The 26,411-nt window shown below is 37.6% G+C and overlaps 1 protein-coding gene across 1 annotated transcript; it reads left to right on the forward strand.

Moving 5' to 3' along the window:
* The first annotated feature begins 227 nt into the window (after nucleotides 1-227).
* Nucleotides 228-26,411, forward strand: LOC127435632 (sodium/hydrogen exchanger 5-like). The gene is made up of 16 exons (XM_051689282.1): nucleotides 228-571; nucleotides 4,135-4,437; nucleotides 4,998-5,161; nucleotides 10,506-10,584; nucleotides 10,722-10,899; nucleotides 13,336-13,556; nucleotides 14,014-14,216; nucleotides 15,699-15,788; nucleotides 19,215-19,285; nucleotides 19,409-19,535; nucleotides 21,812-21,903; nucleotides 22,374-22,500; nucleotides 22,630-22,779; nucleotides 23,330-23,402; nucleotides 23,494-23,625; nucleotides 23,718-26,411. The coding sequence occupies exons 1-16, from the start codon at nucleotides 250-252 to the stop codon at nucleotides 24,281-24,283; spliced, it is 2,898 nt and encodes a 965-aa protein (XP_051545242.1). The 5' UTR covers nucleotides 228-249; the 3' UTR covers nucleotides 24,284-26,411.

Below are 26,411 nucleotides of genomic sequence, written 5' to 3' on the forward strand. Positions count from 1 at the left end.
TTACAACATAAAAACAGGCTCCTAAAGATGCTCGAGAGCCGCAGTTTTGATGAGAATGGTGAGTGAACATGGCGCTTTAATAAGAGCCCTCGGTCCCCGTGCGCACGGTGGAATCACGTGTTCACATACGCACCTTCGCGAGTTACCGGCAAGTGGAGTGTGTTGATGTTGTAAACCGGTGACGGGGCTTGCCGGTGCAACAGGAGTGTATAAAAGAAATGAAGCTGACAGACCGTTGAACACACCGAAATGATGCTCTGCGTGAGTTTGCTCCTGTGGATAACGGTGGCCAGTGCATCGACTGACCTTTACGTGACAGGAGCATCGGTGGTCAGCGCCGCACCTCCGGTTACATCCCTCGCCGGCTCCCGTTATGCTCCCGAGGAGTACGGGCGTCCCGGGATTGCGCTCGCCCGGTCTGCGGAGGAGCCGGCCAGCACGAGCACAGAGGACGGAGAGTCCTCTCACCAGCACGGAAGCGGTTACAAGATAGTGCAGTGGGAATGGAGCTACGTGCAGACACCGTACATTATAGCCATCTGGCTTTTGGTTGCCAGTGTGGCGAAAATACGTAAGTTCAGTAATAAATGCGATTATGTAACATACATTTTCGCGCTTTCTCGTGATATAGTACCGTTTAAATTAAACCTGCATATGGATTTAAATTACTGGCAAGTATTGAAAGTTGAGTGTGTTGCAGACGTGAATTTGTGTGTAGTGTGTTTTATTGAAGTGCACCATCAGTACAACAGTGCGTTAAAAGCGCAAGCCACCTGCGTTGCCATTAAAGTCATTAACTGACGGACGCTAATGGTTGCCATAGCAATAAAGCTCATACATTTCCTCAGAGACATATGCCACAATAATAAAAGTTTTCGCAGCACAGGAGATAAGTGAACGGTTTCAAAGAGTCGTGTTTGGTCAGGAGACTCATGGAAATATTCTGCTACTGTCTTTTTTTTAAATTTATTTATTTATTTATTTTTTTTTTACCTGCAATTGATTTCTTTTAGGTGTGGGGGAGAAACAAAACAATATTTAAGTCCTTTTTTTACTCTAAATCTCCACTTTAACTTTCACTTTCACATGTGAAAGTGAAAGTGGAGATTTAGAGTAAAAAAAGTACTTTTAATACGAGCTATGATTTGTGTGTCTGTAGATCAATATGATTAATAATTATAATAATATGTTTATTTTGTACAGCGCCTTTCCAAAACTCAAGGACGCTGTAAAGAAATTAAATATAAAACATTAAACAGAGAAACATATAACAAATAGCCTATCCAATACAATCAATGGTATAGAAGCAAAGCATTAAGTGTCCCGTAACACCGTCAAGATCGCAGGTGAGACAGGCCGATAGAGAACACATATATCGTGGTACGGAGGAATGGAATACATAGTATAAAACAGGAAACAGATGGGGCAATAACCAGAGAAAAAACTCATTGGCCCAGCCAATTTCGCAAACCCACTTGCACCTAGACATATGCGAATGTTTGCACAGAAATATCATAAAATTGCATGATAAGCTTCATGGCCATGCCCACTGACTTTGCAAGACGTATCGCATAGTGCTGCGTTTAAGGCATAGTGCTCTTAAAATAGGGCCCTAATGTTAATAAAGCTAATCAGAATATAATGGCACCTCACTTTATATTCCTAATTAGCTGTGCAAAAGTTCTCTGTCACTGAAAATGAAGCATGTCAGATTAATAAGGTTTATTATTCTCTCATTATGGTTGCAATTATCTATGATTGATTTTTAGAAGCATATGTCAAGTTGCAACCTAAAAGAATGAGATCCTCTGATAAGAGTAGGCAACTGTGGACAAGGGTAGAAATGAGTTGGCAATATCAGGCATTTATTTTGAATTCATACATTTGAAGGTCTTTTCTATTGTAAATCCGAGAGGCTATAATGGGCCACACGTGTTAGTAGGCATTAATGAATGAAATGAATCGGCAGGGTTCTCAGTGTGTCTGGGCATATGCATTTGAATTTGTTTTTATGTTTGTGTGTATGTGCAAATGTGTTTGTGCAGATGTCTCAGTATGCTTTTTTGGGTGTACATCTGTGTTTATCTCTCCTTGTGTGAATGATTCATGGGAAGCACTGATTCTTATGTGTCTCGGCAGAGGTGTGCACTCTGTTTTTCCTCCTCCACAAAATCATTCTGACCATGGAAACATGAATAATTAGTGCCATTAGAGTCTGTGGTTATTCTTTAATGTGCTTTTACACATCACATTATGACAAACATTATATTTCTTGTGTAAATGCATACCTCAATCATGAGCCTTCTTAACATAATTTTCTCTAGAAAATTGCTCCATTTAAACTTCTTAAAGTCTATCAAATCACCTTTTATTAAAATGACAACCATACAAAAACTACTTTCATGTGTTTGCAATCATGTTCAAATGATGTCAATGAAGCAAAGTCCTCATGATTCAGTGTCTTGATCCATTCAGTGGACTCCTGATTTGTGATGATAAGGTACAGTAGAACCAGGATCCTTTACCTGAGCATTAGGTATTGCAGTGTGCTTGTTCCTGTTCTGATTACAAATTGCTTATTCTGACTTGTGAATGGAAACAGGTCATTCTACATTTCCAAGTGGAAATATGATGATTAAGTTTTGTAGCTGCCCTGCGGAACTACAGCAAGACCTTGCATTTTATTTGTAATGTTGACATGCTTTCAGCTTGTTCTGTGCTTGGCCATTTGTTGCATGTTGATATCTTTGCCTCATGCTGCTGTGTGAGATTTGGGTTTTTGTGTCAGCTCACTGTCACATTTCCATGTCATTGTGAGTGATTGTGTCATTGTCAGAGTGGTGTTGTGTAACATTTAATCGAAAACCTTGGTATGGAATTACAACTCCAACAATTTATAAGTCTTTAAATGAAGCTGGTGGGCCATGATGTTTTTTGCTACATATGCATGGTGTTTGTAGTTTATTCTTTTATGCTGGGTGTTACGATATTTATAAAATGGGGTCTTTGGCATGTGTGCATCTTAGTTCTAACAAGTAAATATAATTTTATGACACATTTTTTAACCCTTGATGCATGACATCCACCTCAGTGGAGAGATCTTTAAAAGCCATTTTAACCATTTAGCCTAAAGAGTGGTGTTACATCCAAACCACCTTGGGTAACTTACCTTTGACCCTTTAACGTACCTTTAACCCTAACTCATAATTCTATATTACTGTCCTCTTTATATGTCTTTACATTTACATGTTTTTTTACGTAAATGTAAATGGATGATTAAAGTGGTGATGCACTAATCGGCTGTCTACTACTACCTTTTATTGCAGTGGACATTTTTAAAAATAAATGTTTGAGAATTCTTTTTTTAATGTTTTGAAATAAAAAATGATCATGGACCCTTTTCACAGACTATAATGATTCATTTCCCCTTTATTTAGCAGCGTAAATCTAGCATCTAACTTTTTATAGTTGAAGGATTCCTGCCAACTTGTTTATTATAAAACAAAAATGTAGAATCTTTTTAATCGTTTTAATGTTCACATCAACCATCAGAATGGGGAAAAATGTGATCTCAGTGATTTCAACCATGGAATGAGTGTTGGTGCCAGATGGGCGATTTAAGTATTTTTGTAACTGCTGATCTCCTGGGATTTTCACACACAACAGTCTCTAGAGTTATACAGAATGGTGCCAAAACTAAAAACATCCAGTGAGCGGCAATTCTGTAGACAGAGACACCTTGTTGATGAGAGAGGTCAACAGAGAATGGTCAGACTAATTTGAGCTAACAGAAAGGCTACTGTAACTCAGATAACACCTCTGTACAATTGTAGTGAGTAGAATAGTAACTCAGAATGCACACATGTCGAACCTTGAGGCGGATACAACAGTAGAAGACCACGTCGGGTTCTGTCAGCCAAGAACAGAAATCTCAGATAATAGATTAGATAATCGCATAAATAAGTAGGTGTAAATGTGTTACTAATAAAGTGGTCACTGAGTGTATGTTGACATTACATAAAAGCACATTTACTACTCTTTTATTTATGACAGTGAATGACAACGTAATCCCAAATTATGCCATGTTAACCTAATTTCTTTTGTTCTCTCTTTTCCTTGCTCTGCAATTCTTAGTGTTCCATTTCTCTCAGCATTTCACCACGGTGGTCCCAGAGAGCTGTATGCTGATTCTGTTGGGTCTGGTTCTTGGTGCAGTGGTCCTCATCGCCAGCAAGAAGCAGCCCTACCAACTGGAGCCATGGCTCTTTTTCCTCTTTCTCCTGCCAACTATAGTGGGCGATGCTGGGTATTTCATGCCAGCACGGCTCTTCTTTGACAACTTGGGAGCTATTTTGATGTATGCTGTGGTAGGCACATTGTGGAATGCCTTCTGCACTGGATTCTGTCTCTACGGCTTTAAATTGGCAGGGGTCATAGGTGAGTTATTATGGAATGTCAGTTCCAAATATTGGAAACAATTTGACAGTGCTTAAATAAACCAGTAAGCATTTCTTCTCAATAAACAATTTTTCTGTCAAGTAATATTAACCTGTAGGTACTTTTGTTGATATACGAAGACTTGGCACATTAATATATAATTAAATTGATGTGTGGTCACAAGTTTGAGTATATTGGCTGTTTTACAACTGCTTTGAATGTGGCTCATCCAGTTTTCAATCCATATTTCAGAGTCAGCTGGAACTATCTGTTATATGATTTTTACCTTGCTTTGCCTTGCCTAAGATTGTTGTAGAACCAAGAAAGCTAGTAAGTAGTCATTTAGCTGTCACTTTCATCCAAAGCACTGTCATTTTCATCTAAAGGTACAGTGCCTTGCTTGAGGGCGAAATGGTTATAGCTCATGAATTGCCACTTGTGGGCTTTCAACCTAAAACCTTTGGCCATACCACCAGAGCTGCGTGATAATGAATGTATAAGTCTGAATAAAGTAGTTGTAACTATTGACTGCCTCTTTTTGTGTGTGTGTGTGCGCGCAGATGAAAAAGTAGAGGCCGGTTTGATGGAGTTTTTGTTGTTTGGAGCTCTGATCTCGGCTGTGGATCCTGTTGCAGTGCTCGCAGTCTTTGAAGAAGTCCATGTGAACGAGACACTCTTTATCATTGTCTTTGGCGAGTCACTGCTCAATGATGCTGTCACTGTGGTGAGTCATGACATTTTTGATCATCTTCCTTTGTGTGAATCTCATTTGCATTGATCAATAACCCTGTATAAGTATTTTAGTATGTTTTTACCATGTAACAACTAACAGTATTAACCAAGTATGGACTACATGAATAACACGCTTACAGCAGAGCGTAATGCTCATTGCTGTGAGAGAGGAAATGCGAAAAGGGGATAGAGTGAAAGGAACAACCTGGTCTCATTGTGAAAACGTGACTCTATATACATTTTTGCACAACTTGTTATGTGTCTCCAGGTACAATTCCCTGCAGTTTCCAGGTGAAATGAACACTAGAAGCATTACAACTGTGTTTTATTCACTCTTTCACTCAAATTATGACTTTAATGGCTGATTATGACTTTATATATACTTATTTTTATCTCTATTACTTAGATCCTGCTATGTTGTGATATCGACACACTTTTGCTCTAATGCATCTTTTGAAAAATTATACATTTTAATGCTTGTATTACAGACACACCTACATTTATACGCTTACTCAACTTGATAAGCTTGGGCGTTACCTCACTGATAGGGTGTTGAACTTAGAATCGGAGGAATGCGGTTCAAATCCAGCCAAGAACTCAAGCTGACTCGTGACGTTACAGAGTCATAGAAGCAGCACGAAATGAGGTGGTTGCTTCAGTAAATGTGATTTGTCATTTTGCTTCTGCATTTTAAAACGCTAATGGTTAGGTTTAGGCTTTGATAAGGTAAGGATGTCTTTTTTTAACGTCTCATTTATATTTTAAAACACTAATGGTTAGGTTCAGGCAAAAGTATGTTTTAAAAACATCCATCTAAAATTCACCTTAAAATTTGTCTGAATACGACACCATTTTACTCGCTTTTGGCGCCCCAAGATGGACATTTCACTGGAAACCTGCAGCCAAACGTGTTATACAGCACGTACATTTTGAATTACAAAACTGTTGTCATGTTCATGTAAATTTTATGAGATCAGGCTGGAAAGGAAGGTGTATTGTGTATGTATTAGAATGAGCAGACAAATACAGAGGCCCTAACAGAACACAGGGAAGCACATTTCCATACACACAAAAATATATGTGATCATAAGTAACTTTTATTATGAAGTTAATGCAAGGATGTAACAAAATTCAAAACCTTTATGTATTAGTCGAAAATTATCCTTAGATTTGAGAGGGATGTGCCCATGGATAGTCAGTCTCTGTCCTGGCCTAAATGATATTAGAAGTTTTTGACATGTTTACCTACTTACTATAATTATTTTCTGGTGGACATCTGAGAGGTAGTGATTTAAAAAGCTCAAAGGGAGATGAAGAAAATCTTTCCATCCTTCTTGTTCTCTCTGTTCAATAATCTCTCTCTCATTCTACACATCTCTGTTGTTATGGTTACCGTATTCCTGAAAACTCTGTTGTAATGCCTACATGATTTTGTTATAAGACATGTCCAACATTCAATTACTTGCTCTGGCTTGGCAAATTGATAGTAAATTGCTTTGGTTAAGGCATTGCTACTGAATTATCCAAATCATTTCCCTTTATTCCATATCATTTTAATATAATTACCGTGTAGACATAGTTACTAGTTAGAGCTAAACAGATTTAGTGTTAGATATTTGTACTGTGTTTTGTTTGTGAAATCAGATTTGTCTTGCTGTCAAATCAGCAAAAGATCAAGTTTTTTTGGATGTGGACTGGTATGGTGTCCAAGAACAGCGGTTCTCAACTGGTTTTGCTGTAGGACTTTTCACTGGACTTCAATGGTGACCCACAGTAGCAAAATTGTTTAGCGTTCAAAATTGAATTTTGATGGATTTTATTGCTCTCAGCAGACAGTAATTGATGGTACAAAACACGGTGGTCTGTACAAACCATGTTCATACTTTGCAAGCAAACCCATATTTAGTAGTCTGGGTCATATTTTCATTTACTTTGATTAGTTTGGTTCGTGATTTTTAAGGACGAGGGCATGTCATGCAACCTTTCTATGTTGGCATCTGTCTAATTGGTTAGCTTTTACTTTGTGACAAATGAATTTGCATCAAAATACCTTAAAGTTTTATTGGACGCACAGCCTTTCATGTCATCAACAGAAAAATTATTAGAATTATTTTCTTCTCCCTTTTAAGAGGGAATAAGCCTGCTTATTTTGCTCTTATTTATTACTAACTATACACAATTTAATATTTAGTTGCATTTTATTATTTGCAATTAGCATTGTTTTTTCCACACTCTCAGCGACCCTACAACCCATTTTTGGGTTGTGACAAACCAGTAGAAAAACATTGTTTCTGAAGAGACCATAGAAATCACAATTTGTCTCTTTAGTTTGTAGCTGTCTCTTCTTTTAAAAATAATGTGCTCGAATTAGATCACATTAGAGGTTTGATCCATGTGTGGAAGATTACGCCCAGTGACCAGCGTTTCATCCCTAAACACTTTCCACTCCCCACCTACTTCACCTTAATCTGTGTCACCACATTGGCAACATGGAAGGATGTCCATCCATGCAGAATCTCATTCCTCCGTGTCTGCAAGCTTATGCTTGTGTTCACAGTTTATATGAGGAACAGCAGTGCCAAGCTTTTATACTTCAAAGGTCTTGAATCCTCTGCAGAAACGCATCGACACGACAGGTGCCATGATCAGATGCCATGAATTACCAGATTGGACTGAGATCAAGGGTTCTCTCAGGCCTGTCCACTTCCTTCACACAGAATTTAAACTCTTGTAATGTGTTACAAAAAATATGTAATCTTCTTATAATTAAAATGTTCAAAAAAGTGTATTTACATAGTTGCATGTCAACACATAATCTACAGTACGTAGTCCAACTGCTAAATTTCTCCCAACTTGTTCATACTCTTACAAAACAGACTTTTATCGTAAGTCTCCTTTTTACACATAAGATTAATTGTAAAGTTACCAGAGTCACATTTTAGGGATTTTGAACTCTTGAGCAGGTTCCCACCAGGCTTCAGTGTAGAAATGGCACCACTTTATAATGTTTGTCTGTGTATTACTGAGAGAACAGTCTGTACATGAGGACAAGCTATTCATGGTGAGACTGTGATTGCCTACCATATATACACACCAGTAAATGTGGTCTTGACACTGATCAATGCTGTAATTATGAGCTGTTACTTCAGTGTCTAGAAAAAAGTTGCAAACCGCTTAAACCATCATGCACTTAATTCAGTTTTAATGTCCAGAAGCTGTTACTGAAAAATCTTCTTTGACTTTGCAATCAAGCTAATCGATCTTGACCGCTTGTCTGACAGATATTAACGAGACAAGTGGGATGGTTCATGAGTTAAACAGAGTTTTAAAGAGTTGGCCTCTTCTTTTTGTCCCCATGATCAAAGCAAATGGAGCTACAGGATAACACAGAGCCTCCGTGTGGAGGATGAATTCATCTTTCAGAGTGAGCAGGCTTGAGTAAAATGCAGAGCTCAATCTAAGTGCTCAGCCTCTGTAGATATACCTGTGGTTTTAATGGGGCCAGTAGACAGGTGCATTATTCATGACAATCTGGAGCTCTGAGATGTACAGTGCTCTTCTTAAAACTGCACATCTTGTCTCTGTCTGCTGAGCTTCATATTAACTCACCTGATCTGTGTAATATTATGGATATCTTCTCGAGAGTCTTCAATTACAGTTAAGGGGAACATTTTCAAGTGCACTCTGGAATAGCTTTCAGTCTCTCCAACTCCTTGTCCCATTAGCTTTCAATATCATTGTTAGCTTATTTTGACGACAGTACTTGTGCCATTCAAAGGCATAGTGATATTTTTATGTTTGTATATTAATGACAATTATGTATTTTACTCACCCTTATGTCGTTCCGAATTTTCAATGAGTTTTTTCTTTTTAATTAGCATCACAGCCTGTCTTTCCAATCCAGTTGCAGTGGATAGTGCCTCTCTTTAAAGCTTAAAAAGTAGTCCATGAGGCTCGTGCATCATATTCCTAGTCTGTTCCAAGAAATTTAATGAGATAGTTCACACAAAAATGAAAATTCTCTTATCATTTACTCACTCTCATGCATCCCAGATGTGTAGGACTTTCTTTCTTCTGCTGAACACAAACAAAGATTTTTAGAAGATCTCAGCTTTCTAGGTCCTCAAAATGCAAGTGAATGGGTACCTATTTTTTGAAGCTTTAAAAGGCACATAAAGACAGCATAAACGTAATCCATACAACTCCAGTGGTTTAATCCATATCAGATATTCCATATTCTCCTCCCTGACCAGTAGGTGGCGATATGCACGAAGAATGTGAATTGCCAAAAACAAAAAAAGAATGTGGAAATGAAAGTGGAGATTGATAGGAAAAAAGGACTTCAATTCATGAGTGCATGAGAGAAGCTTGTGCACAGTGGATGTGTATTCATGCGAGAACTTAAGTTGTTTAAATCGCTAACAAGCGTGTCACTATAAACAAGCTTCTTGCATAGCACTCAAGAATTTTGCTGAAATATTAGTAATTTTCAGGGGGTTTTTCCCTCACCAAAATATATAAGATGCCTTCAAAAGACTTGGAATATGATGCATATGCTGCATGGACTACTTTCCTGAAACTTTTGGGTCCTTTTTTAAGCTTTAAAGTGAGGCACTGGGCTCTTTTTTTGAAAAATGCCCTTAGAAGTAGCACTCTCACAAAAATTAGATAAGGCGTTGCACCTAGCGTTTTGTACACGCTAGGCGCAGCGCAACACTCTAGGTGCAACGCCTTATCTAATTTTTGTGCGAGTGCTACTTCTAAGGGCATGTTTCTTGCCAGCACAAAGCACATGTGGCCGTAAGTGGGAGTGTTTGTGCTATCTGTGGATGTATGCTCACAAACTGTGGGTGTAAGCACAATTTGCTGTTTTCCTGAGAAATAGGTCATTGCTGGAAGACATTTCAGAATCACCTCTGTTCTCAGCGTAAAGTCTAAACTCAGTTCCTGCATTTGCAGCTTGGTGATTCCCCCAGCAGGTGGTAATAAAGTTCATGTCCAAACTCCATGTTTGGAACAATAACCTGAGAATTCATCTGCACTTGACCCAGCCCATTATCGCTTCGCGATCGCTCTTACAGTAGGGCCCACTATACAATGCCATTGCATTGAAAAGACACACTGTGACATTCCTTAAAGCATCTCCTTTTGTGTTCCGCATAAGAAAGAAAGTCATACGGGTTTGGAATGATGTGAGGGTGAGTAAATTATGACAGAATTTTACATTTTAGGCTATTACTTAAAGATTCTTTTAGATTTCCAATTTGTTGAGAACGTGGACTGGACAATAGTATTGGAGGGATTAATTTCTGATTTTGCAATCTCTGTCTCAACAGGTCTTATATAAAGTATATATATCCTTTGTGGAGGTGGGACCAGGGAATGTTCATACTGCAGATTATTTTAAAGGAATTGGTGAGAACAAAGTTTGTCAGTTCTATCTACCTTCATACCCTGTGTAAACCCCTGTGTTTTATTGTCACAGAAAAAAAATGACAATAATCTTCTTTTCATAAATGATCTTATATAAATCTTATATGCAATTATTACAGCCTCCTTCCTCATTGTCAGTATTGGAGGAACTTTGGTTGGTCTCATCTTTGCCGTTATTCTGGCCTTTGTCACTCGTTTTACGAAGAAGGTGCGCATCATAGAGCCGCTTTTTGTCTTCCTGTTGGTTTACCTGGCCTACCTAACAGCAGAACTCTTCTCTCTTTCCTCTATTCTTTCGTGAGTATCACCACTGCCTGCATACTCATAATAATTTGATTATTTGAATTTGAGTCTCTACATAGTCGTACACGACATGCATATTAACACACAAACACTGCAGTGACTTTAGAAGGCAAATAATACAAGATACAACTGATTGCTTTCGGCTCACCATGGTGGGTAGGTATACATATCTCTCCTTACTAAATCTGACAAAAGCTTCTTTTGGGTAATGTACAGGGAAACCCACCTTTGAAAAACGATTTTTAAATAAACCAAATAATATTGTTTGTTTTTGAAAATTAAACAAAAATATTTTCAGCCTATAGAAACTGTAACTACCTTTACATAAAAACAATGGAAGTCAATGACATGTCCTCATTTGACAGCGAAGTAAACTTGATTGTGTGTTAGTGTGTGTGTGTGTGTGTTTGTGTGTGTTTGTGTATGTGTGTGTGTGTGTGTATGTGTGTGAATGTGTGTGCTTGTGTGTGTGTTTGTGATTGTGTGTGTTTGTTTGTGTATGTGTATGTGAGCTGATTTTTGTGGTTTATGGGGAAATTTCTTTAGGTTAAACACATGCTATAAATGTGGTTTATGAGGACGCCCCTAGTGCCCCTGTAATTCGAACAGCTTTAAAAACAAAATAAACAATGTTTTTTTTTTATTTGTTATTATTATGTAAAAATGCCAAAATGTTTCTGTGAGGGTTAGGTTTAGGGGTTAGAATATATAGTTTGTACAGTATAAAAATCATTATGTCTATGGAGAGTCCTCATAATGATAGCTGCACCAACGTGTGTGTGTGTGTGTGTGTGTGTGTGTGTGTGTGTGTGTGTGTTTGTGTGTGTGTGTATCCCTGTGACAAACATTGTGATGGCTGCCAGCTAAAATGGAGAGAAGTTCAAATGACATAAGTAAAGATGAAAGAGGGATTGATTCATGCCTTAAGTGTACTACAGAGAGAAATATACAAATATAAGTGAGAATGAAAGCAGCAAGATCAGTGATAAATGATACAATGAATGAGAAGTGATATGTGTTTCTGTGGTGCTATGTCTATTCACATGACAATGAGGTACAGTGGATTGTGTGTAGTGGTTTGCAATTTATGACATAATGTTTTTTATGGTTTAATTTTCCAGGTCAATTTGAAGATGCTGAAAGTGCAGTTTTTCAGATTGTTTTTAAACCATGCCCTGTGTACTGACCCCATTACCTTGTAAATCTTAGTAGTTTCTGTGGCGGTCATAAATCACATAATGAGATTATGAGCAGAGGAATTAAGTTATTAATACATTTTATAGTTGCTCAGCACAAAATTGAAGGTTTTTTATATAATGCAGAGTCATTCTCTGATTCAAGATGCCTCAAGGACACAAATGAGTAGTACAAGAAATACAGAGATAATTTCCCACACATATGATTTAAAGTAAAATGCATGCTTGTCCGCTGATTTTATAAGCATATAGTAACACAGTGTCTGCAGCGCCCCCTAATGGCTCATCATTACACTTACAGTGCACAAAGTGTATTGAATTAGAGGGAAGCCACAGGAGGATACAAAGATAGTGGGCAAATGTCATGTGAGACTGGATGATACACATACAGTGCTGCACTCTGTATTGTTCCTAGCCTGCTCAGTGCGTAATGCTGAATGACTCATCTAGCATAGCACAATGAGCAGATCATTAACAGGCATATATGCTATCTAAAGACCTGCAACATGCACACTACCGGTCAAAAGTTTAGGGTCACTTACTCATTCTTTATTATTATTATAATTATTTTTCCCATTTAAGACTAATAGTAAAGTCATCAAAACTATGGAATAACATAAATGGAACTATGGGAATTATGTTGTGACTAAACAAAATCCAAAATAAATCAAAACTGTGTTCTATTTTAGCATCTTCAAAGTAGTCACACTTTGCCTAGAATTTGTAGAAATGTACTCTTGACATTTTCTCAACCAACTTCTTGAGGTATCACCATGGGATGCTTTTTAAACAGTATTGAAGGAGTTCCCGTCTATGTTGGGCACTTATTGGCTGCTTTTCTTTATTATTCGGTCCAAGTCATCCATTTCAAAAACTTTTATTTTATTAAATTTTAGTTTTATAATGAAATAAATTAATATGGTGGCACAATTATATTTTTGTCTACAAAACTAATTTCAAACATTTAAGCATACGCCTTCAGATCAAAAGATTTTTAAGATCATGAGAAACATTTCAGTCAAGTGACCCCAAACTTTTGAATGGCAGTGTATGTGAATAAATATATGGGGATATCTCATATCTTTCTAAATGTAGACATTATTCTCGCATACAACAGTCAGAAACAATTAACTTCGACAATAAAATCCTGTCTATTCTCTAAACTGAATGATTAGATTTAGGATTTTTTATTTATTTACAATATATCAACTAATATCTAGTATATAACTGACAGGATGACTTTCTGTGGCATTGGATGCAACAAGTATGTGGAGGCCAATATATCCCAGAAGTCCCGGACCACTGTGAAGTACACCATGAAAACCTTGGCCAGCATCGCGGAGACAATCATCTTCATCTTTCTGGGCATCTCAGCTGTGGACAAATCCAAATGGGCCTGGGACACTGGCCTTATTGTCAGCACACTCATATTTATCTTAATCTTCAGGGCCATAGGTGTGAGAGAGAGAGAGTTCTGTATTCCCATTCTATTCTAATCTATTCTATTCTGTTCTGTTCTATTCAAGTCTGTTCTATTTTATTCTGTTCTGTTCTATTCCAAGTCAAGTCTAATCAATGCCAGAATACTGCAGAGTAGTCGTACAGTACTTGAAATACTTGACTCACATCTTGTCACTCTCAAAGTGCTTCACAATTAATTTTCAAGTTTTAGTGTGAGTGAAGACGCTTTAAGCCTTTATTAAATGATTTTCTTAATCCTTGAATTCTAAAAATGTGCCATGTACTTTCATCACTTTTCATTTGTCATTTGTAAAGGTCAGACTTTAACCTAGAATGGGCTGAGATGCTTAATTAACCTTCCGTCTAGGCTTCTTGTGTTATACTTTAAGCAAATTCTAAGGACCTCAACCCTAACCTTAGCATACCTATTTGCCCAACCTCTCATTTGCAGGTGTTGTAGGTCAGACGTGGTTTCTAAACTGGTTCAGACTGGTTCCCCTGGACAAGATTGATCAAGTGGTGATGTCATACGGTGGCCTGCGAGGTGCTGTGGCTTTTGCACTGGTGGTACTTTTAGACAAAGAACAGGTGAAGGCAAAAGACTACTTTGTGGCAACAACTATAGTTGTGGTTTTCTTCACTGTCATGTTTCAGGTAACTCTTTTTACAATTTACCATCTCTTATGTTCTCACTGGCTCATTTGTTGCATGTTTTCCATCCTCTGTACCATACCATTACATGTTGCTAAAAGTGTTTATTATTCCATCTTTCATCAGGCTGTGATTATTATTATTATTACATGGGTGGGTGTGTAGGTGAATGCAGGTAATAGACATTTTCCCACTGCTGTGCAGCCAAATTGTTCTGAAACAGAGATTTTAATTATGATGCGTACATGGTACAAATGGTTGTCTGTATGTAGCCATCTGGCCAGTCAAATCTAATCTATTATTCATCTCAGGAGAATCTGTGTGTGTCTATGCATGTGCATTGTCATATCTGTATATCCAGTATGCAACAGAGTATCTGACTGCTGAATTCATAAGGATATACTGCCAAGACTTGGGAATGAGCTCATCTGTCCACAGATCACACAAACATGGATGCTTGTTAGACAGATATGCATTGTTGTTGTTTTTTCTGTAACGGGTACCTGTTGATAAACTGTATTTTATTTGCTGTTGTTTCTAAACGTTTTAATCGAATAAATCCGACAATGTTCAATAAACAGTTCTGATTGGATTATATGCATTCAAAGTCATTGTAAAATGATTATAAGCACACAACTATGGCCGCATATTACTTGGTGGAATAATTGTTCATCCTTATAATTGCTAAAGGGATAGTTCACCTAAAAAGGAAAATTCTCTTATCATTTACTCACCTTCATGTTGTCCTTCTTTTTCTTGAGCGGAAGACAAATGAAGATATTTTGAAGAATATTTGAGGTGATTTTTATTCAAACAATGTAAGTCAATGGGGTCTAAAACTTCAAAGCTCCAAAAAAGGCATAAAGGAAGAAGAAAGCAGCACAGAAGAAAGTCATACGAGTTTGGGATGGCATGAGGATGAGTAAATGTTGACAGAATTTTTATTTTGGTGTGAACTATTCTTTTAATAATAAATTGAACTGTTTCTTGAACATTGTTGTCTTTTATCATAACGCTGTTGCTCTGTTATGAAAGAAATAATTTACTCAACTCAGCAATAACCTACAGTACTTGTTAAATAGATTTTTCAATAGGTAACAGGGCTTCATATTGTGCCTAAAACACCCCTTGGCCATGGTAAAGCTAATTGCTTTATTGAATAGCTTAAAAATCTTTAACACATTTCAAAAAGTGTAATTGCCTGTTGATTTGGAAAGCTCTTTAAGTAAAAATGTAATGAAAAGGAAAGTACTCTATGTTGCTTTACTTCCTGTGAATGGGTGCTCGGCAGAAGCCACGGTGGACATCATGGGTTAGATAAAGAGTTTAGTTAACCTGCACCAGCTCTCAGCTTTCAGCCTTGCTTCAGGCACTAAGCTTTTACTTGGTGCTGATATTAGAAATGTGATCAGTGATATTTACTCAAAAGCTTCAGAGGCTTCCCTCTCTCTGTTTAGTTGACATTTCCCTAATCCTTCTTCCCAGGGTTTAACCATCAAGCCTTTAGTGAAGTGGTTGAAAGTGCCACGCAGCACAAACAGAAAACCCACCATAAACGAAGAGATCCATGAGCGTGTGAGTCAATATCCCATTTCTTGCTTCCCATATCTCCTTTTAAATTCTGCCTATTTCTCTCCTTTTTGTCTCTGTTTCTTATCACCTGTCTCTCTCCATCCTTGACTGCCTGTGGTGAAATGTGTGAGTGATGATGTTGACCTTGCTGTCTGTGCAGTGCTTGTGATCTGATGACTGAACCAGATGCATTGAGACCAACAGACTGACGTTAGACTCTTACTCCAATGAATTAATCATCAGAGCTCTTTTATTGCTTTACCGCAAATAGATGTGCACACACAGGTAGAGGTCACACATCCTCCTCTTTCTGATGGCCCTACAGCCTCCTGCATGCACACTCTGGGACTGAGAGCTGCCTGCTGAGCACACTAAAACCTCAGCTAAAGATAGAATGCATTGTAGCTGAGCTGACGGGAGAAGTAGGAAAGAATATAGCAAAGGAAAGAAAAAAATAAGACTATATGCAAGAGACTTTGGAAAAAAGACAGAAGCGATTATGGGTCATAAGTCATTGACAAATAAGGTTGTCCGAGGTGAAATTTTTTTAGAAATCTTTTAAAAACCTTGATAGAAACACATGTTCCAAGTTCACATAAATGTTAATTTCACAGATTTTTGTAAAACATTTATAGCATTTTCTACAAAACATTTAAAAATTTAAATAATGACTTCAAAAATGTCATGTGTATCCATCAAGTAAAAGGTATTAAAATAATTCCCTTGCACCTTGAATACATATTCCTGATTCAGTACAAGTTAAGCTTAATCAACAGTATTTGTGGCATAATATTGATTTCTCTCAGAGAACTCGATAGTTGGGAATAACTCGAGTTAGTGATAGATTAGTTTCCATTAGCGTAAGCCCCTCCAGCATCAGGATTCTCGCTCGAAACATCAGATCCTGCCGGAGCAGGGGAGAGGATCTTACCCCTTACAGCAGGACGGGACCTAAACTGGTAGTGGTGGGTGAAAGCAACGCAGTGTAACATACAATGAGAGACAGCTATAGTACCTTATAAGGTGTAGGCTAGATCATGATTGGATGAGATGCCAGAACTGAATGAATGGATGATGTAATGCTACTATGAGTCCTCTACGAGAATTATCACATAGGCTTCCATTACCACAAGAAATAATTTCGCCTTGTACCTCCTTTTCTTTAAAATAAGCAAAAATCGAGGTTAAAGTAAGGCACTTACAATGAAAGTGAATGGGGCCAAATTCTGGTGGGTTTAAAGGCATAAATATGAAGCTTATCATTTTTTTAAAGCATTTACATCAATTCTTCTGTTAAAACTTGTTTATTTTTTGTGCTGTAAAGTTATTTAAATTGTCGTTTTTACAGTTGTTTTAGGGTTTACAGCATTATGTCGTCATGGCAACGAATTTGTAAAATTGCAAAACTTTACTCAGAAAAGATAAGTAATTTTAGCAAACTTAAATCATGTTTACATGCATATTGTTTACATCTTGTGGCTATAATTTTGAAACAATGAGCATTTTAACGTTTACAAATTGGCCCCATTCACTTCCATTGTAAGTGCCTCACTGTAACCTTGATTTTTGCTTTTTGTAAAAAAAAAAAGGAGGGACATGTCAAAAATAATTTTTGTGCTGATCAGCATTTAGCTACAAACGCTGTCAATTGAGTTTAACTTACATTGAAAATAAAAAATGTATTTGATCATTAATTAAAAAAATTATAATTTCAACTAATTTTTTAAGATATAAATTTTCAATATTTGTGGTTTTACCACATGACTTTGATTTGTGGACAAAAGTTTTTCAAATATTAATCATCTTTTAAAACAAGATTGTTTCACTGCGTATTCTTTAAAGAAATAATAAGAAAAGATTATTCCGCACTAGTCATGCCAACATATCTTCATTTAAGTATTTTACACTGAATTAAATTTTTTACTTTAAAAATATAATACTTAATTTTATTTAAAAAAAATAAATAAATAAATAAATAAAATGTACTCAATTGAAAACATGTTCATCATAGAAGATGTGTATTCAAGTAATTGTTTTGTTTAACTTGCATTTTTAATGTATTTTAAATAATTTAATAAATCTGGAAATGAAAATGAGCATCAAAAAAGAGAATGGCGATGAAGACAATTTTTTTTTCGATTTAAAAATTATTTCTCATATCCCATCTCTTAATATGCAGAATCAACTATAAGTAAGTTATTTGTAGGTTTTTGCACCTAAAAGTGTAACACTGTGACACTAACAAAATGCACAACGGAGGAGGAAGACGGGGGAGTTTTCCAGAATGTGAAAACAGTGATTAATTTTGCAATACCGTTTTGTGACACTAGTGGATTATAAATTACACACTTCAGCTTTAACACCACACTATTTGTGTCATACTGGAGTATGAAGAGTGCAGTGTGTCTTGTCGGGGAAATTATCCAATAAAGAAAGACTCAAGAGAAGTCTTTCTGTCTTTTCCCAAGAGAAGAAAGTTTATTCGGTACCGGATGAAGTTGTCATACACAAGTGCAAGAGGACTGAGCGAAGAAGTCACACACATACATAGTCATGCAAACACAATTTACTGTATACCATCAAGTCAAGGATTCTTGCACATCTAGCGGTTCTAAGGATTAACTCTGGATTCTCTAAGATAACATTACCCAGTGTTGCAGTTTGTTGTCGCTGTTGAATAGCGGAAGAGAAGCACTGAGGCAAGGCTCTCGGAGCACGCATAAACGTCACATCCTTTGGATTTTCCCGGCAAAACCGACCCGCTCGCTTCGCATGAAAATCAGTCTACAGGCTTTAATAGGCAACCTAGGAAGTCCGGGAAGGGCTCATTTTTTAAGTTGCGTTACAAGCCGTTCACACATTGGCAAAAAAAAAAAGGCGAAAATTACATGAAAATTGTTACATACTGCACCTTTAAATAAACAACACGCCTAGATGGAAACAGGGCATATTGACCTTTATGATTCTGATAACGTGTGTGAATGTACCGCAAGTCTTTGTTACGTGTAGCCTCTTGGCGCCTCAGAAACAGCTCTGAGTTCCTTTGTCAAGGCCAACACACACACACACACACACACACACATACACACATCAGCGGAATCATAGTCAACAGCTCTCATTCTAAAATGTCATTCTAATACCTTAAGGGATTAATATTCAACTTAACATCTAAACATTATTATTGTAAATGCAATGTAGTCAGAAACACAATCAATAAATGAATGATAAATGAATTTCTCCCACAGTCTTAATCATTGATGTCTCAGTAACAAACATTTTGCAAAAACAGCCTGAAGATTTTTTTTAATTATTATTTATTTATTTTATTTTTTTCATTCCAGTGCAAAGATATCTAGATAATGTTTTAAAATTTCCTACAAAAAAATGCTACATTTTCACAATCAGTGATTTTTTTCCTTCTATCATCAGGCCTTTGACCACATTCTGACAGCTGTTGAGGACATTGCCGGCCTGAATGGCTACCATCATTGGAGGGACAAGTGAGTGACACTTAGCAAAGATGATAACTGCACCCATTTTCATGATGAAAGATGTACTCAGACAATATGCAGGAGCTAATAAAGATGCAAGAGAGAGTTATGTAAATTATTTTTATCCTTTAGGTGGGAGCAGTTTGACAAGAACTACTTGAGTAAGTTGTTGCTGAGAAAGTCTGTGTACCATAAGAGTGAGCTGTGGGAGGCCTATCAGAAAATCAACATCAGAGATGCCATCAGTGTCATTGATCAGGTAAAAGTCTAATGCTGCTGTTTATTAAGGTCAAAAGTTTATCAGCATTATTTTTCTAGATATCTGATAGCAGCTTCTTAAGGGTGAAATGAGATTATGTTTTGAGTGTACAGTTCATAATTATATTAAAATAATACTTGCGCTGTCACACACAAAAGAAGTACCGTAATACTATCATGTTTTTGGACCAAGGCAATGTTTTTTGGACATGTACGATGGTATTTTTAGAAGCATTATATCATGGTACATAAAAACGGTGATGATTTAGCGCCATGGTATATGTATAAGTACCATGGAATTACCACTGTACATAGTTTTTTGTTCTATTTTTTCCTTGATGCATTATTGTCGCACTGAAAATGTTGACCACTAGATGGTGCCCATACTCAATAGGTCAGTACTTGGTGAAAACTTCACTGCTGGGGAATAAAACAGTTTAAAACTGCATTTGTTTTCAGCTGCTTCCATTCTATAAAAGTGCCTGTTTCCTCATTCAGGCTCCCTCACACCTGTGGATTATTCAATGTGCATAGAGAAAGCCCTCAGAGATTTTGTCAGGCTGAAGAGAGTTGTTTGAGAAGAGGGGAGGATAATTCCTTCCTTTGTTAGCTCCCCGACGCCAGGGTGTCTCTGCCAAAACTGGCCCTTTGTAGGCATGTGATACCTGTCAACCGCAACATCAAACATACTTATCTACAGAGATGGCATCATACAGAGAGAGTGAAAGAGGAAAGAGAGAGAGGGGCCCCAGAAGAGTGATGTGTGCTTTAAAATGAACCTATCGACTCCTCACAGAGGCAGACGTTACTTCAGACTTTGGGGATTAAGGCTGAAAAGTGTCAGTTTTTCAGTGTTAAAATACTTTCTCCAATCCCAGTTTAACATGCAGAGAAATCTGTAAGAAAGGCATTTGTAGGTTTATTACTACAAAATGTAATGTAAACACTGCGGCTCTGTTGCGCTTTCAAAACATTGCTCTGTTGGTTTGTGCATCCCAATCATTCCGGCATAGCAACATTGGTTTAACCAATGGCCTGATTTATCGGGCAGGACTATCTTTTTGTCCAACCAATGGCGAATAGGGTGGAGTGTTTGAGAAATTACACACTTCAGCTTTAAAGGAATCATTTTCTGCAAGTACAAAAATGAAAATTCTCTCATCATTTACTCACCCTCATGCATATGACTTTCTTTCTTCTGCAGAACACAAACAAAGATTTTTAGAAGAATATTTCAGCTCTTAGGTCCGTACAGTGCAAAAAACCAATGTGTTAGATCAGAAATGTTTTTTTACACCTGGTGCGAGCAATGCCAGTGTTTATCCTGCAGGACTTTTTCTTCCATTGAGATCATTTCCTGTGCCCTTGAATTTCATAGAGCTCAGCTTCCTGTGAGGAGTTATCAAGCTAATATTAACACAAGAATGAGAGAGAAACCTTTATTCTTTCTCACTCTTTCAGACCACCCAATGAAAGAGACACATTGCAAGTACTACTCTTTATTTTGGGGAGGGAGAAAACTAAAATATATTAACTTAAATGTGTTCTAACACAAGGTTCATGGTCATTATTATTTTGGGAGTTTGGGGGTCTTTTTTATTTTTGTTCCCTCACATGAGTAACATTTCTGTATCTTTCCCAAGGGTTTAAATCAAGTGTATGTACTTTTGTCTGTCAGACATTCTTTGCTTATAATTTTATGTTTGATGCACTGACAGGTCATTTGGTTGGAGTCCAGAGACAGACTGTGGTTAAAACTATCATGCTTATGCCTGTGATTAGTTAGCCATATGCCAGAGTTGTGTGTTTAGAGTAACGTCCAGGTAAATGTATTTGACAGGAGAGCTGGTTTACATTTAGAATGAGTCCTGCTTCACAGAGCACAGCAACAAGGGGCGGTGCGAGAGATCCTTAAAAGGATAGTTCACCCAAAAATGAAAATTCTCTCATCATTTACTCACCCCCAGGCCATCCCAGATGTGTATGAAGTTCTTTCTTCTGCAGAACACAAACAAAGATTTTTAGAAGAATATTTCAGCTCTGTAGGTCCATACAATGCAAGTGAATTGTGACCAAAAATGTTAAGCTCCAAAAAGCACAAAGCAAACAAAAAAGTAATCCAGAAGACTCCGGTGGTTAAATCCATATCTTCAGAAGCGATATGATAAGTGTGGGTGAGAAACAGATGAATATTTAATCAATTTTTTACTATAAACTTCCAGTATAAAGTTCAGCATTTGTTGCTTACTCAGTCGGATATGTTCCTGTCTCTTTCAGGGTGGGAATGTGTTGACCTCTGCTAGACTCTCTCTTCCTTCAATGGCTAGCAGAACATCTTTCCCAGAAGTCACAAATGTTACCAACTACCTGTGAGTAATATGTGTGTGTTGGCAGGTTTAAGATGATTTATGAGGAATTTTTTTTTTAGGTTACAAACTGGTAATTACAAAGGTTTTATGCTATAATGTGGTTTATGAGGACATTTCTAGTGTCCCCATAATTCAAATCACTTATAAAACATACTAAACGATGTTTTATTGAAAATGTAAAAATGCAGAAACGTTTTTTGTGAGAGTTAGGTTTAGGGTTAGGTTTAGGGGATAGAATCTATAGTTTATACAGTATAAAAATCATTATGTCTATGGAGAGTCCTTGTGTGTGTGTGTGTGTGTGTGTGTGTGTGTGTGTGCATTTCAGATGGCATTTTCTTTATTTAAATGTGCGTTTGTGCAAAAGTGTTTTTGTGCATATCTGCTGTGTAAGTGCACATGAGTGTTCACATGCATGTTGGTTCCTGTAGCTATATTTATGTATGTTTGTCTATGTGTGTGATCCCCAGGAGGGAAAATGGCAGTGGGGTGTGTTTAGACCTCCAGGTGATTGATACAGTGCCAGGAGCCAAGATAGAGGAGGAGTTAGAGACACATCATGTACTTGCAGGAAACCTCTACAAACCCAGGAGACGGGTACAGAATGAGCCACACACACCCTCTCATTTTCATTCTGTTCACATGAGACACTGATCCTGCTGAAGTATTCACAACTATGAATCATGATACTAAATCCAGGGTTCCTCCCGTTTTCTGTTCCTGTAGTACCAGTCCCATTACAGTCGCCACTTCATGACAGTGGGGGATCAAGAGAGACAGGACAGGGAGGTGTTTCAGAGGAATATGCGTAACCGCCTGGAGTCCTTCAAATCCACTCGCTACAAGCGCCACAAGAAGGACCGCAGCCAGAAAAAGGCGAGAACTGAAAACTGAAGGAACAGACACCTTAGCTCAGTTAGCTGGACCTGAGGGAGGCCTGGGTAGTCTTAAACAAACTGTGTGCATGTGTGTGTGTGTGTGTGTGCGTGTGCATGTGCGTGTGTGTGTGTTGCCCAAAGGCACTGTGGAGACAAGGTTAAAGAGTTTGTTTCTGATATGTATCAAGAACAATGGCTTGATGCACAACAGGAGTGGTGTTTGTGAGAATGCAAGTGAATGATTGAGTGAGACAGAATGTTATAGAAACTCTTCGTCCTTACTGAAACTGTCTACTTTTACTTTAATATACATATCCCATCTCTTAATCAGGAGAAGAAAGAAAATATCTTGGACCTTAACGATCTTAAAACTAAGTTGACAGAAGAATTTGCAGAACATAGCAATTAAAGTTCTTTTCAATTAAAATGACATGCAGAACTTTAAGTTTCAGTTAAAATGTTTTAAACATATAGAATTTATTTATCTTTATCCATTTGCATTGTTTTTCCTTACACCCACAATTTAAAAATGTTGAATCCTATTACAGCGGAAAGGGTCAGATGCTAAAGAACAAGACATCAACGAAAAACCCAGACGAAATGTCAGCTGGCAGGATAAAGGTTGGCAAACAAGTCATTTCATATTTAATTCAGCGGTTTTGCCTGTTAAAATTTCCAGTGCGTTGTGTGTAATGTTTCTTTAAATGTGTAGACCCAGTTTTGGTTCCTCTAGCCCCTGAGGAGGAGAAACTTGATCCTTCTGAACCAGATAAAGATGAGGATGTGGGGATCACTTTTGTGGCTCGCAAGGCCCCAGAAACACCAAAGGAAAGACCAAAATCAGGTGTGATATGAACATGGGCAATTATGGTAACACAAAAACTAAAACATCCCATCAAATCTATATTTGCTTTTTGTTTCTTTCTGTTCCATCAGTGCCGGCTGCACTGGATGTGTGTCAGAGCCCAGTTGCAGCCCCTCCCTCACTCACATGTGGAGAGAAAACCCTGCCATGGAAAAGCGGCATGGGTTCCCTCCCACCTTGTGTGTCAGTGGAGGCCACTAAGATTATCCCTATAGACCTGCAGCAGGCCTGGTATCAGAGCATCTCCTCTCTAGAGAGCCTGTCCTCTCCCCCTGCTCCTCCGGAGCCTCAGCACCCGCGCATCAGTGCCCTCTCGAGGCTGGGAGGACCCCCGCGGACCCCTGTGAAAGGAAAAAGTGGTGGTGGTGGTGTAGGACCAGGAAGTAGTGCAACTGCCCCAAGTTCAGGGCAGTTCCAGTTCCCTACAGGGAAGGAGGAAGAGGAGGAAGGCACTATCTCTCAGCAGCAGCAGGAAATGCAGCCACTAATGACATCTTTGAGGCCGCCACCCCCTCCGCCGCCTGCTGCTGCTGCACAAGCTGCTGGAAAGAGAAGGAATCCTTGTGTTTATCTTCGGAGTCTAGTGACAGCGCCACCTTCTGGGGAGAAACATAGCAGGCGGCCAACCCAGCTGTAGAATCTCGTTCTTTCTTTCCAATTGTTTCTTTCTTCTTTTTCGGACCCTTAATCGTCTTCCTGCTGGTATCATTCTCTTCATAATCTCAGGTGTGCCCTGCTCAGGCCAGACTTTATTTTTTTGTCAGAAAATTCCTTTCTAAGAGACAATAAATGTGATTTTTTTTTAGCACTTAGGGTTTAGAAACGGTTTGAGTTTGCTGACTGGCAACAGCTGAGGGTCCAGTTTTTGTGTGTACAGGGCAGTTCCTCTCACACAGGAAAATCATTCAATTTTCCATATTTGTATTTTTTTTTTAGCTTGAAGTGCTCTGCCCTGTATTGTATACCTCTGTATATAAAAAGGGTCAAAGTGTAAACCTATTGAATATACAGTACTGTGCAAAAGTTTTAGTCAATTGTGAAAAACTTTCAAAGTGAGGATTTCTGAAAATAATGACATAAATAGTTTTCATTAATCAATTAATGTCATACAAAGTCCAGTAAACAGAAAAAGAGCTAAATCAATATTTGGTGTGAACACTTTGCCTTCAAAACAGCACCAATTCTACTACTTACACCTGGACACAGTTTTTCTTGGTTGTTGGCAGATAGGATGTTTCAAGCTTCTTGGAGAATTCGCCACAGTTCTTTTATTTATTTAGGCTTTCTCAATTCAGTATCTTCGTGTAATCCCAGACTGACCCGATGTTCAGTGGGGGGCTCTGTGAGGGCCATGCCATCTGTTGCAGGGCTCCCTGTTCTTCCATTCTAATCATTTCTATTTGCAAAAGTAATGTTTGGGAGTATAAAATGTGTATTTCCTATTGACACACTAAAGTAGCAGATATAAATAACCATCTTAAACAAATGTTTTTGTGAAACATCTTATGCACCTAAGACTTTTGCACAGTACTGTAGAAAAGGCTAAACCACATCGGTGGAAAAATGTTATGAAAGATTAAAACAATTCTCTTTACTACATCACAGATAGCACATTTCCATTAGGGCCACATGTCTTCAGTCCTACTTGCCCAATTGGGCACAGTGTCAGCCATATCATCAGTATCTTTACATCATTTTTAAATAATCTGTTAATTATTGGACAGCTCCCAATATGTTGTAAATAGGCAAACCCACTCCAACTACAGAAACGGATAGTCAACCTTAGGCAAGTAATTCTTGATCATTTTCATTGGAAGCAGTCATACTGTGCAGGATCCATCAGCTTCAATGCAGCACATGATACTGTATGTTATTTCTGGCTTTGTTTTGGCATACAAGCATTGTCTCTAATACTTGTTTTAATTTATTTTGAATGAATATTTTTGTCCATGCCTTTCATGCTTATAATTGCTTATTATATATTTGTTGTGAATCTGTACTTTAATCCACAAAGCCACAAATAACTGTTTTAATAAGCAAAGTGTATACAAATTTTTATACTTTCATTCTTGTTCTTCATTACATATTTTTATAATCTTCATTCTGCAGGTGTGTGCTGCAATATTTATAATCATAGAAAATTAGTTATTGGTCTTTTGTGTGCTTTATCAGTAGTAGGGGCTGGAAAACTGTCACTGTGTAAATCTTGTTCCTAATGAAACTGTAGGTCAGATGTGCTGCTGAATATCTACAAAATCATATACAAAGATAATGCACAGACACATCTATGTAACTGTATTGCTCTTCTTTTATTGAGATTTAGTTTGACCAGCCCATATACAGACATAAATGCTCAGAGATATAAATAGTATTTTATTTTGAGGCTGAATAGAACTGTTTTAAGTTATTTGCAGTATGGTAAAGACATTCATAGACTCCCAGTCTATTGCTCTAAACCATATTGTCATAATATCATAAACAGAATTGAGGTTTTACACTTAAATGAAAAGCCATTTAATTCAAATATATGGCATTGTTTAAGCTGCTGACCCATTATTTTGTATTGCTGTGTTTTTATACTGTATGTATATATTGAGGATTGTTGTGCCTTGAGAGGTTGTGGGGTGAGATGCTGAGAAAGAGTCCTTATCATTTGACCCCTTTAAATTACATTTACATGTGTTCATTTAAGCAGATGTTTTTATTCAAAGCGATGTACAAATAAAATGTAATTGGAATTAAATTACCCACCCGTTAAATTAAAA

This window comes from Myxocyprinus asiaticus, chromosome 1, assembly GCF_019703515.2.
Source record: "Myxocyprinus asiaticus isolate MX2 ecotype Aquarium Trade chromosome 1, UBuf_Myxa_2, whole genome shotgun sequence".
Lineage (NCBI taxonomy): Eukaryota > Metazoa > Chordata > Actinopteri > Cypriniformes > Catostomidae > Myxocyprinus > Myxocyprinus asiaticus.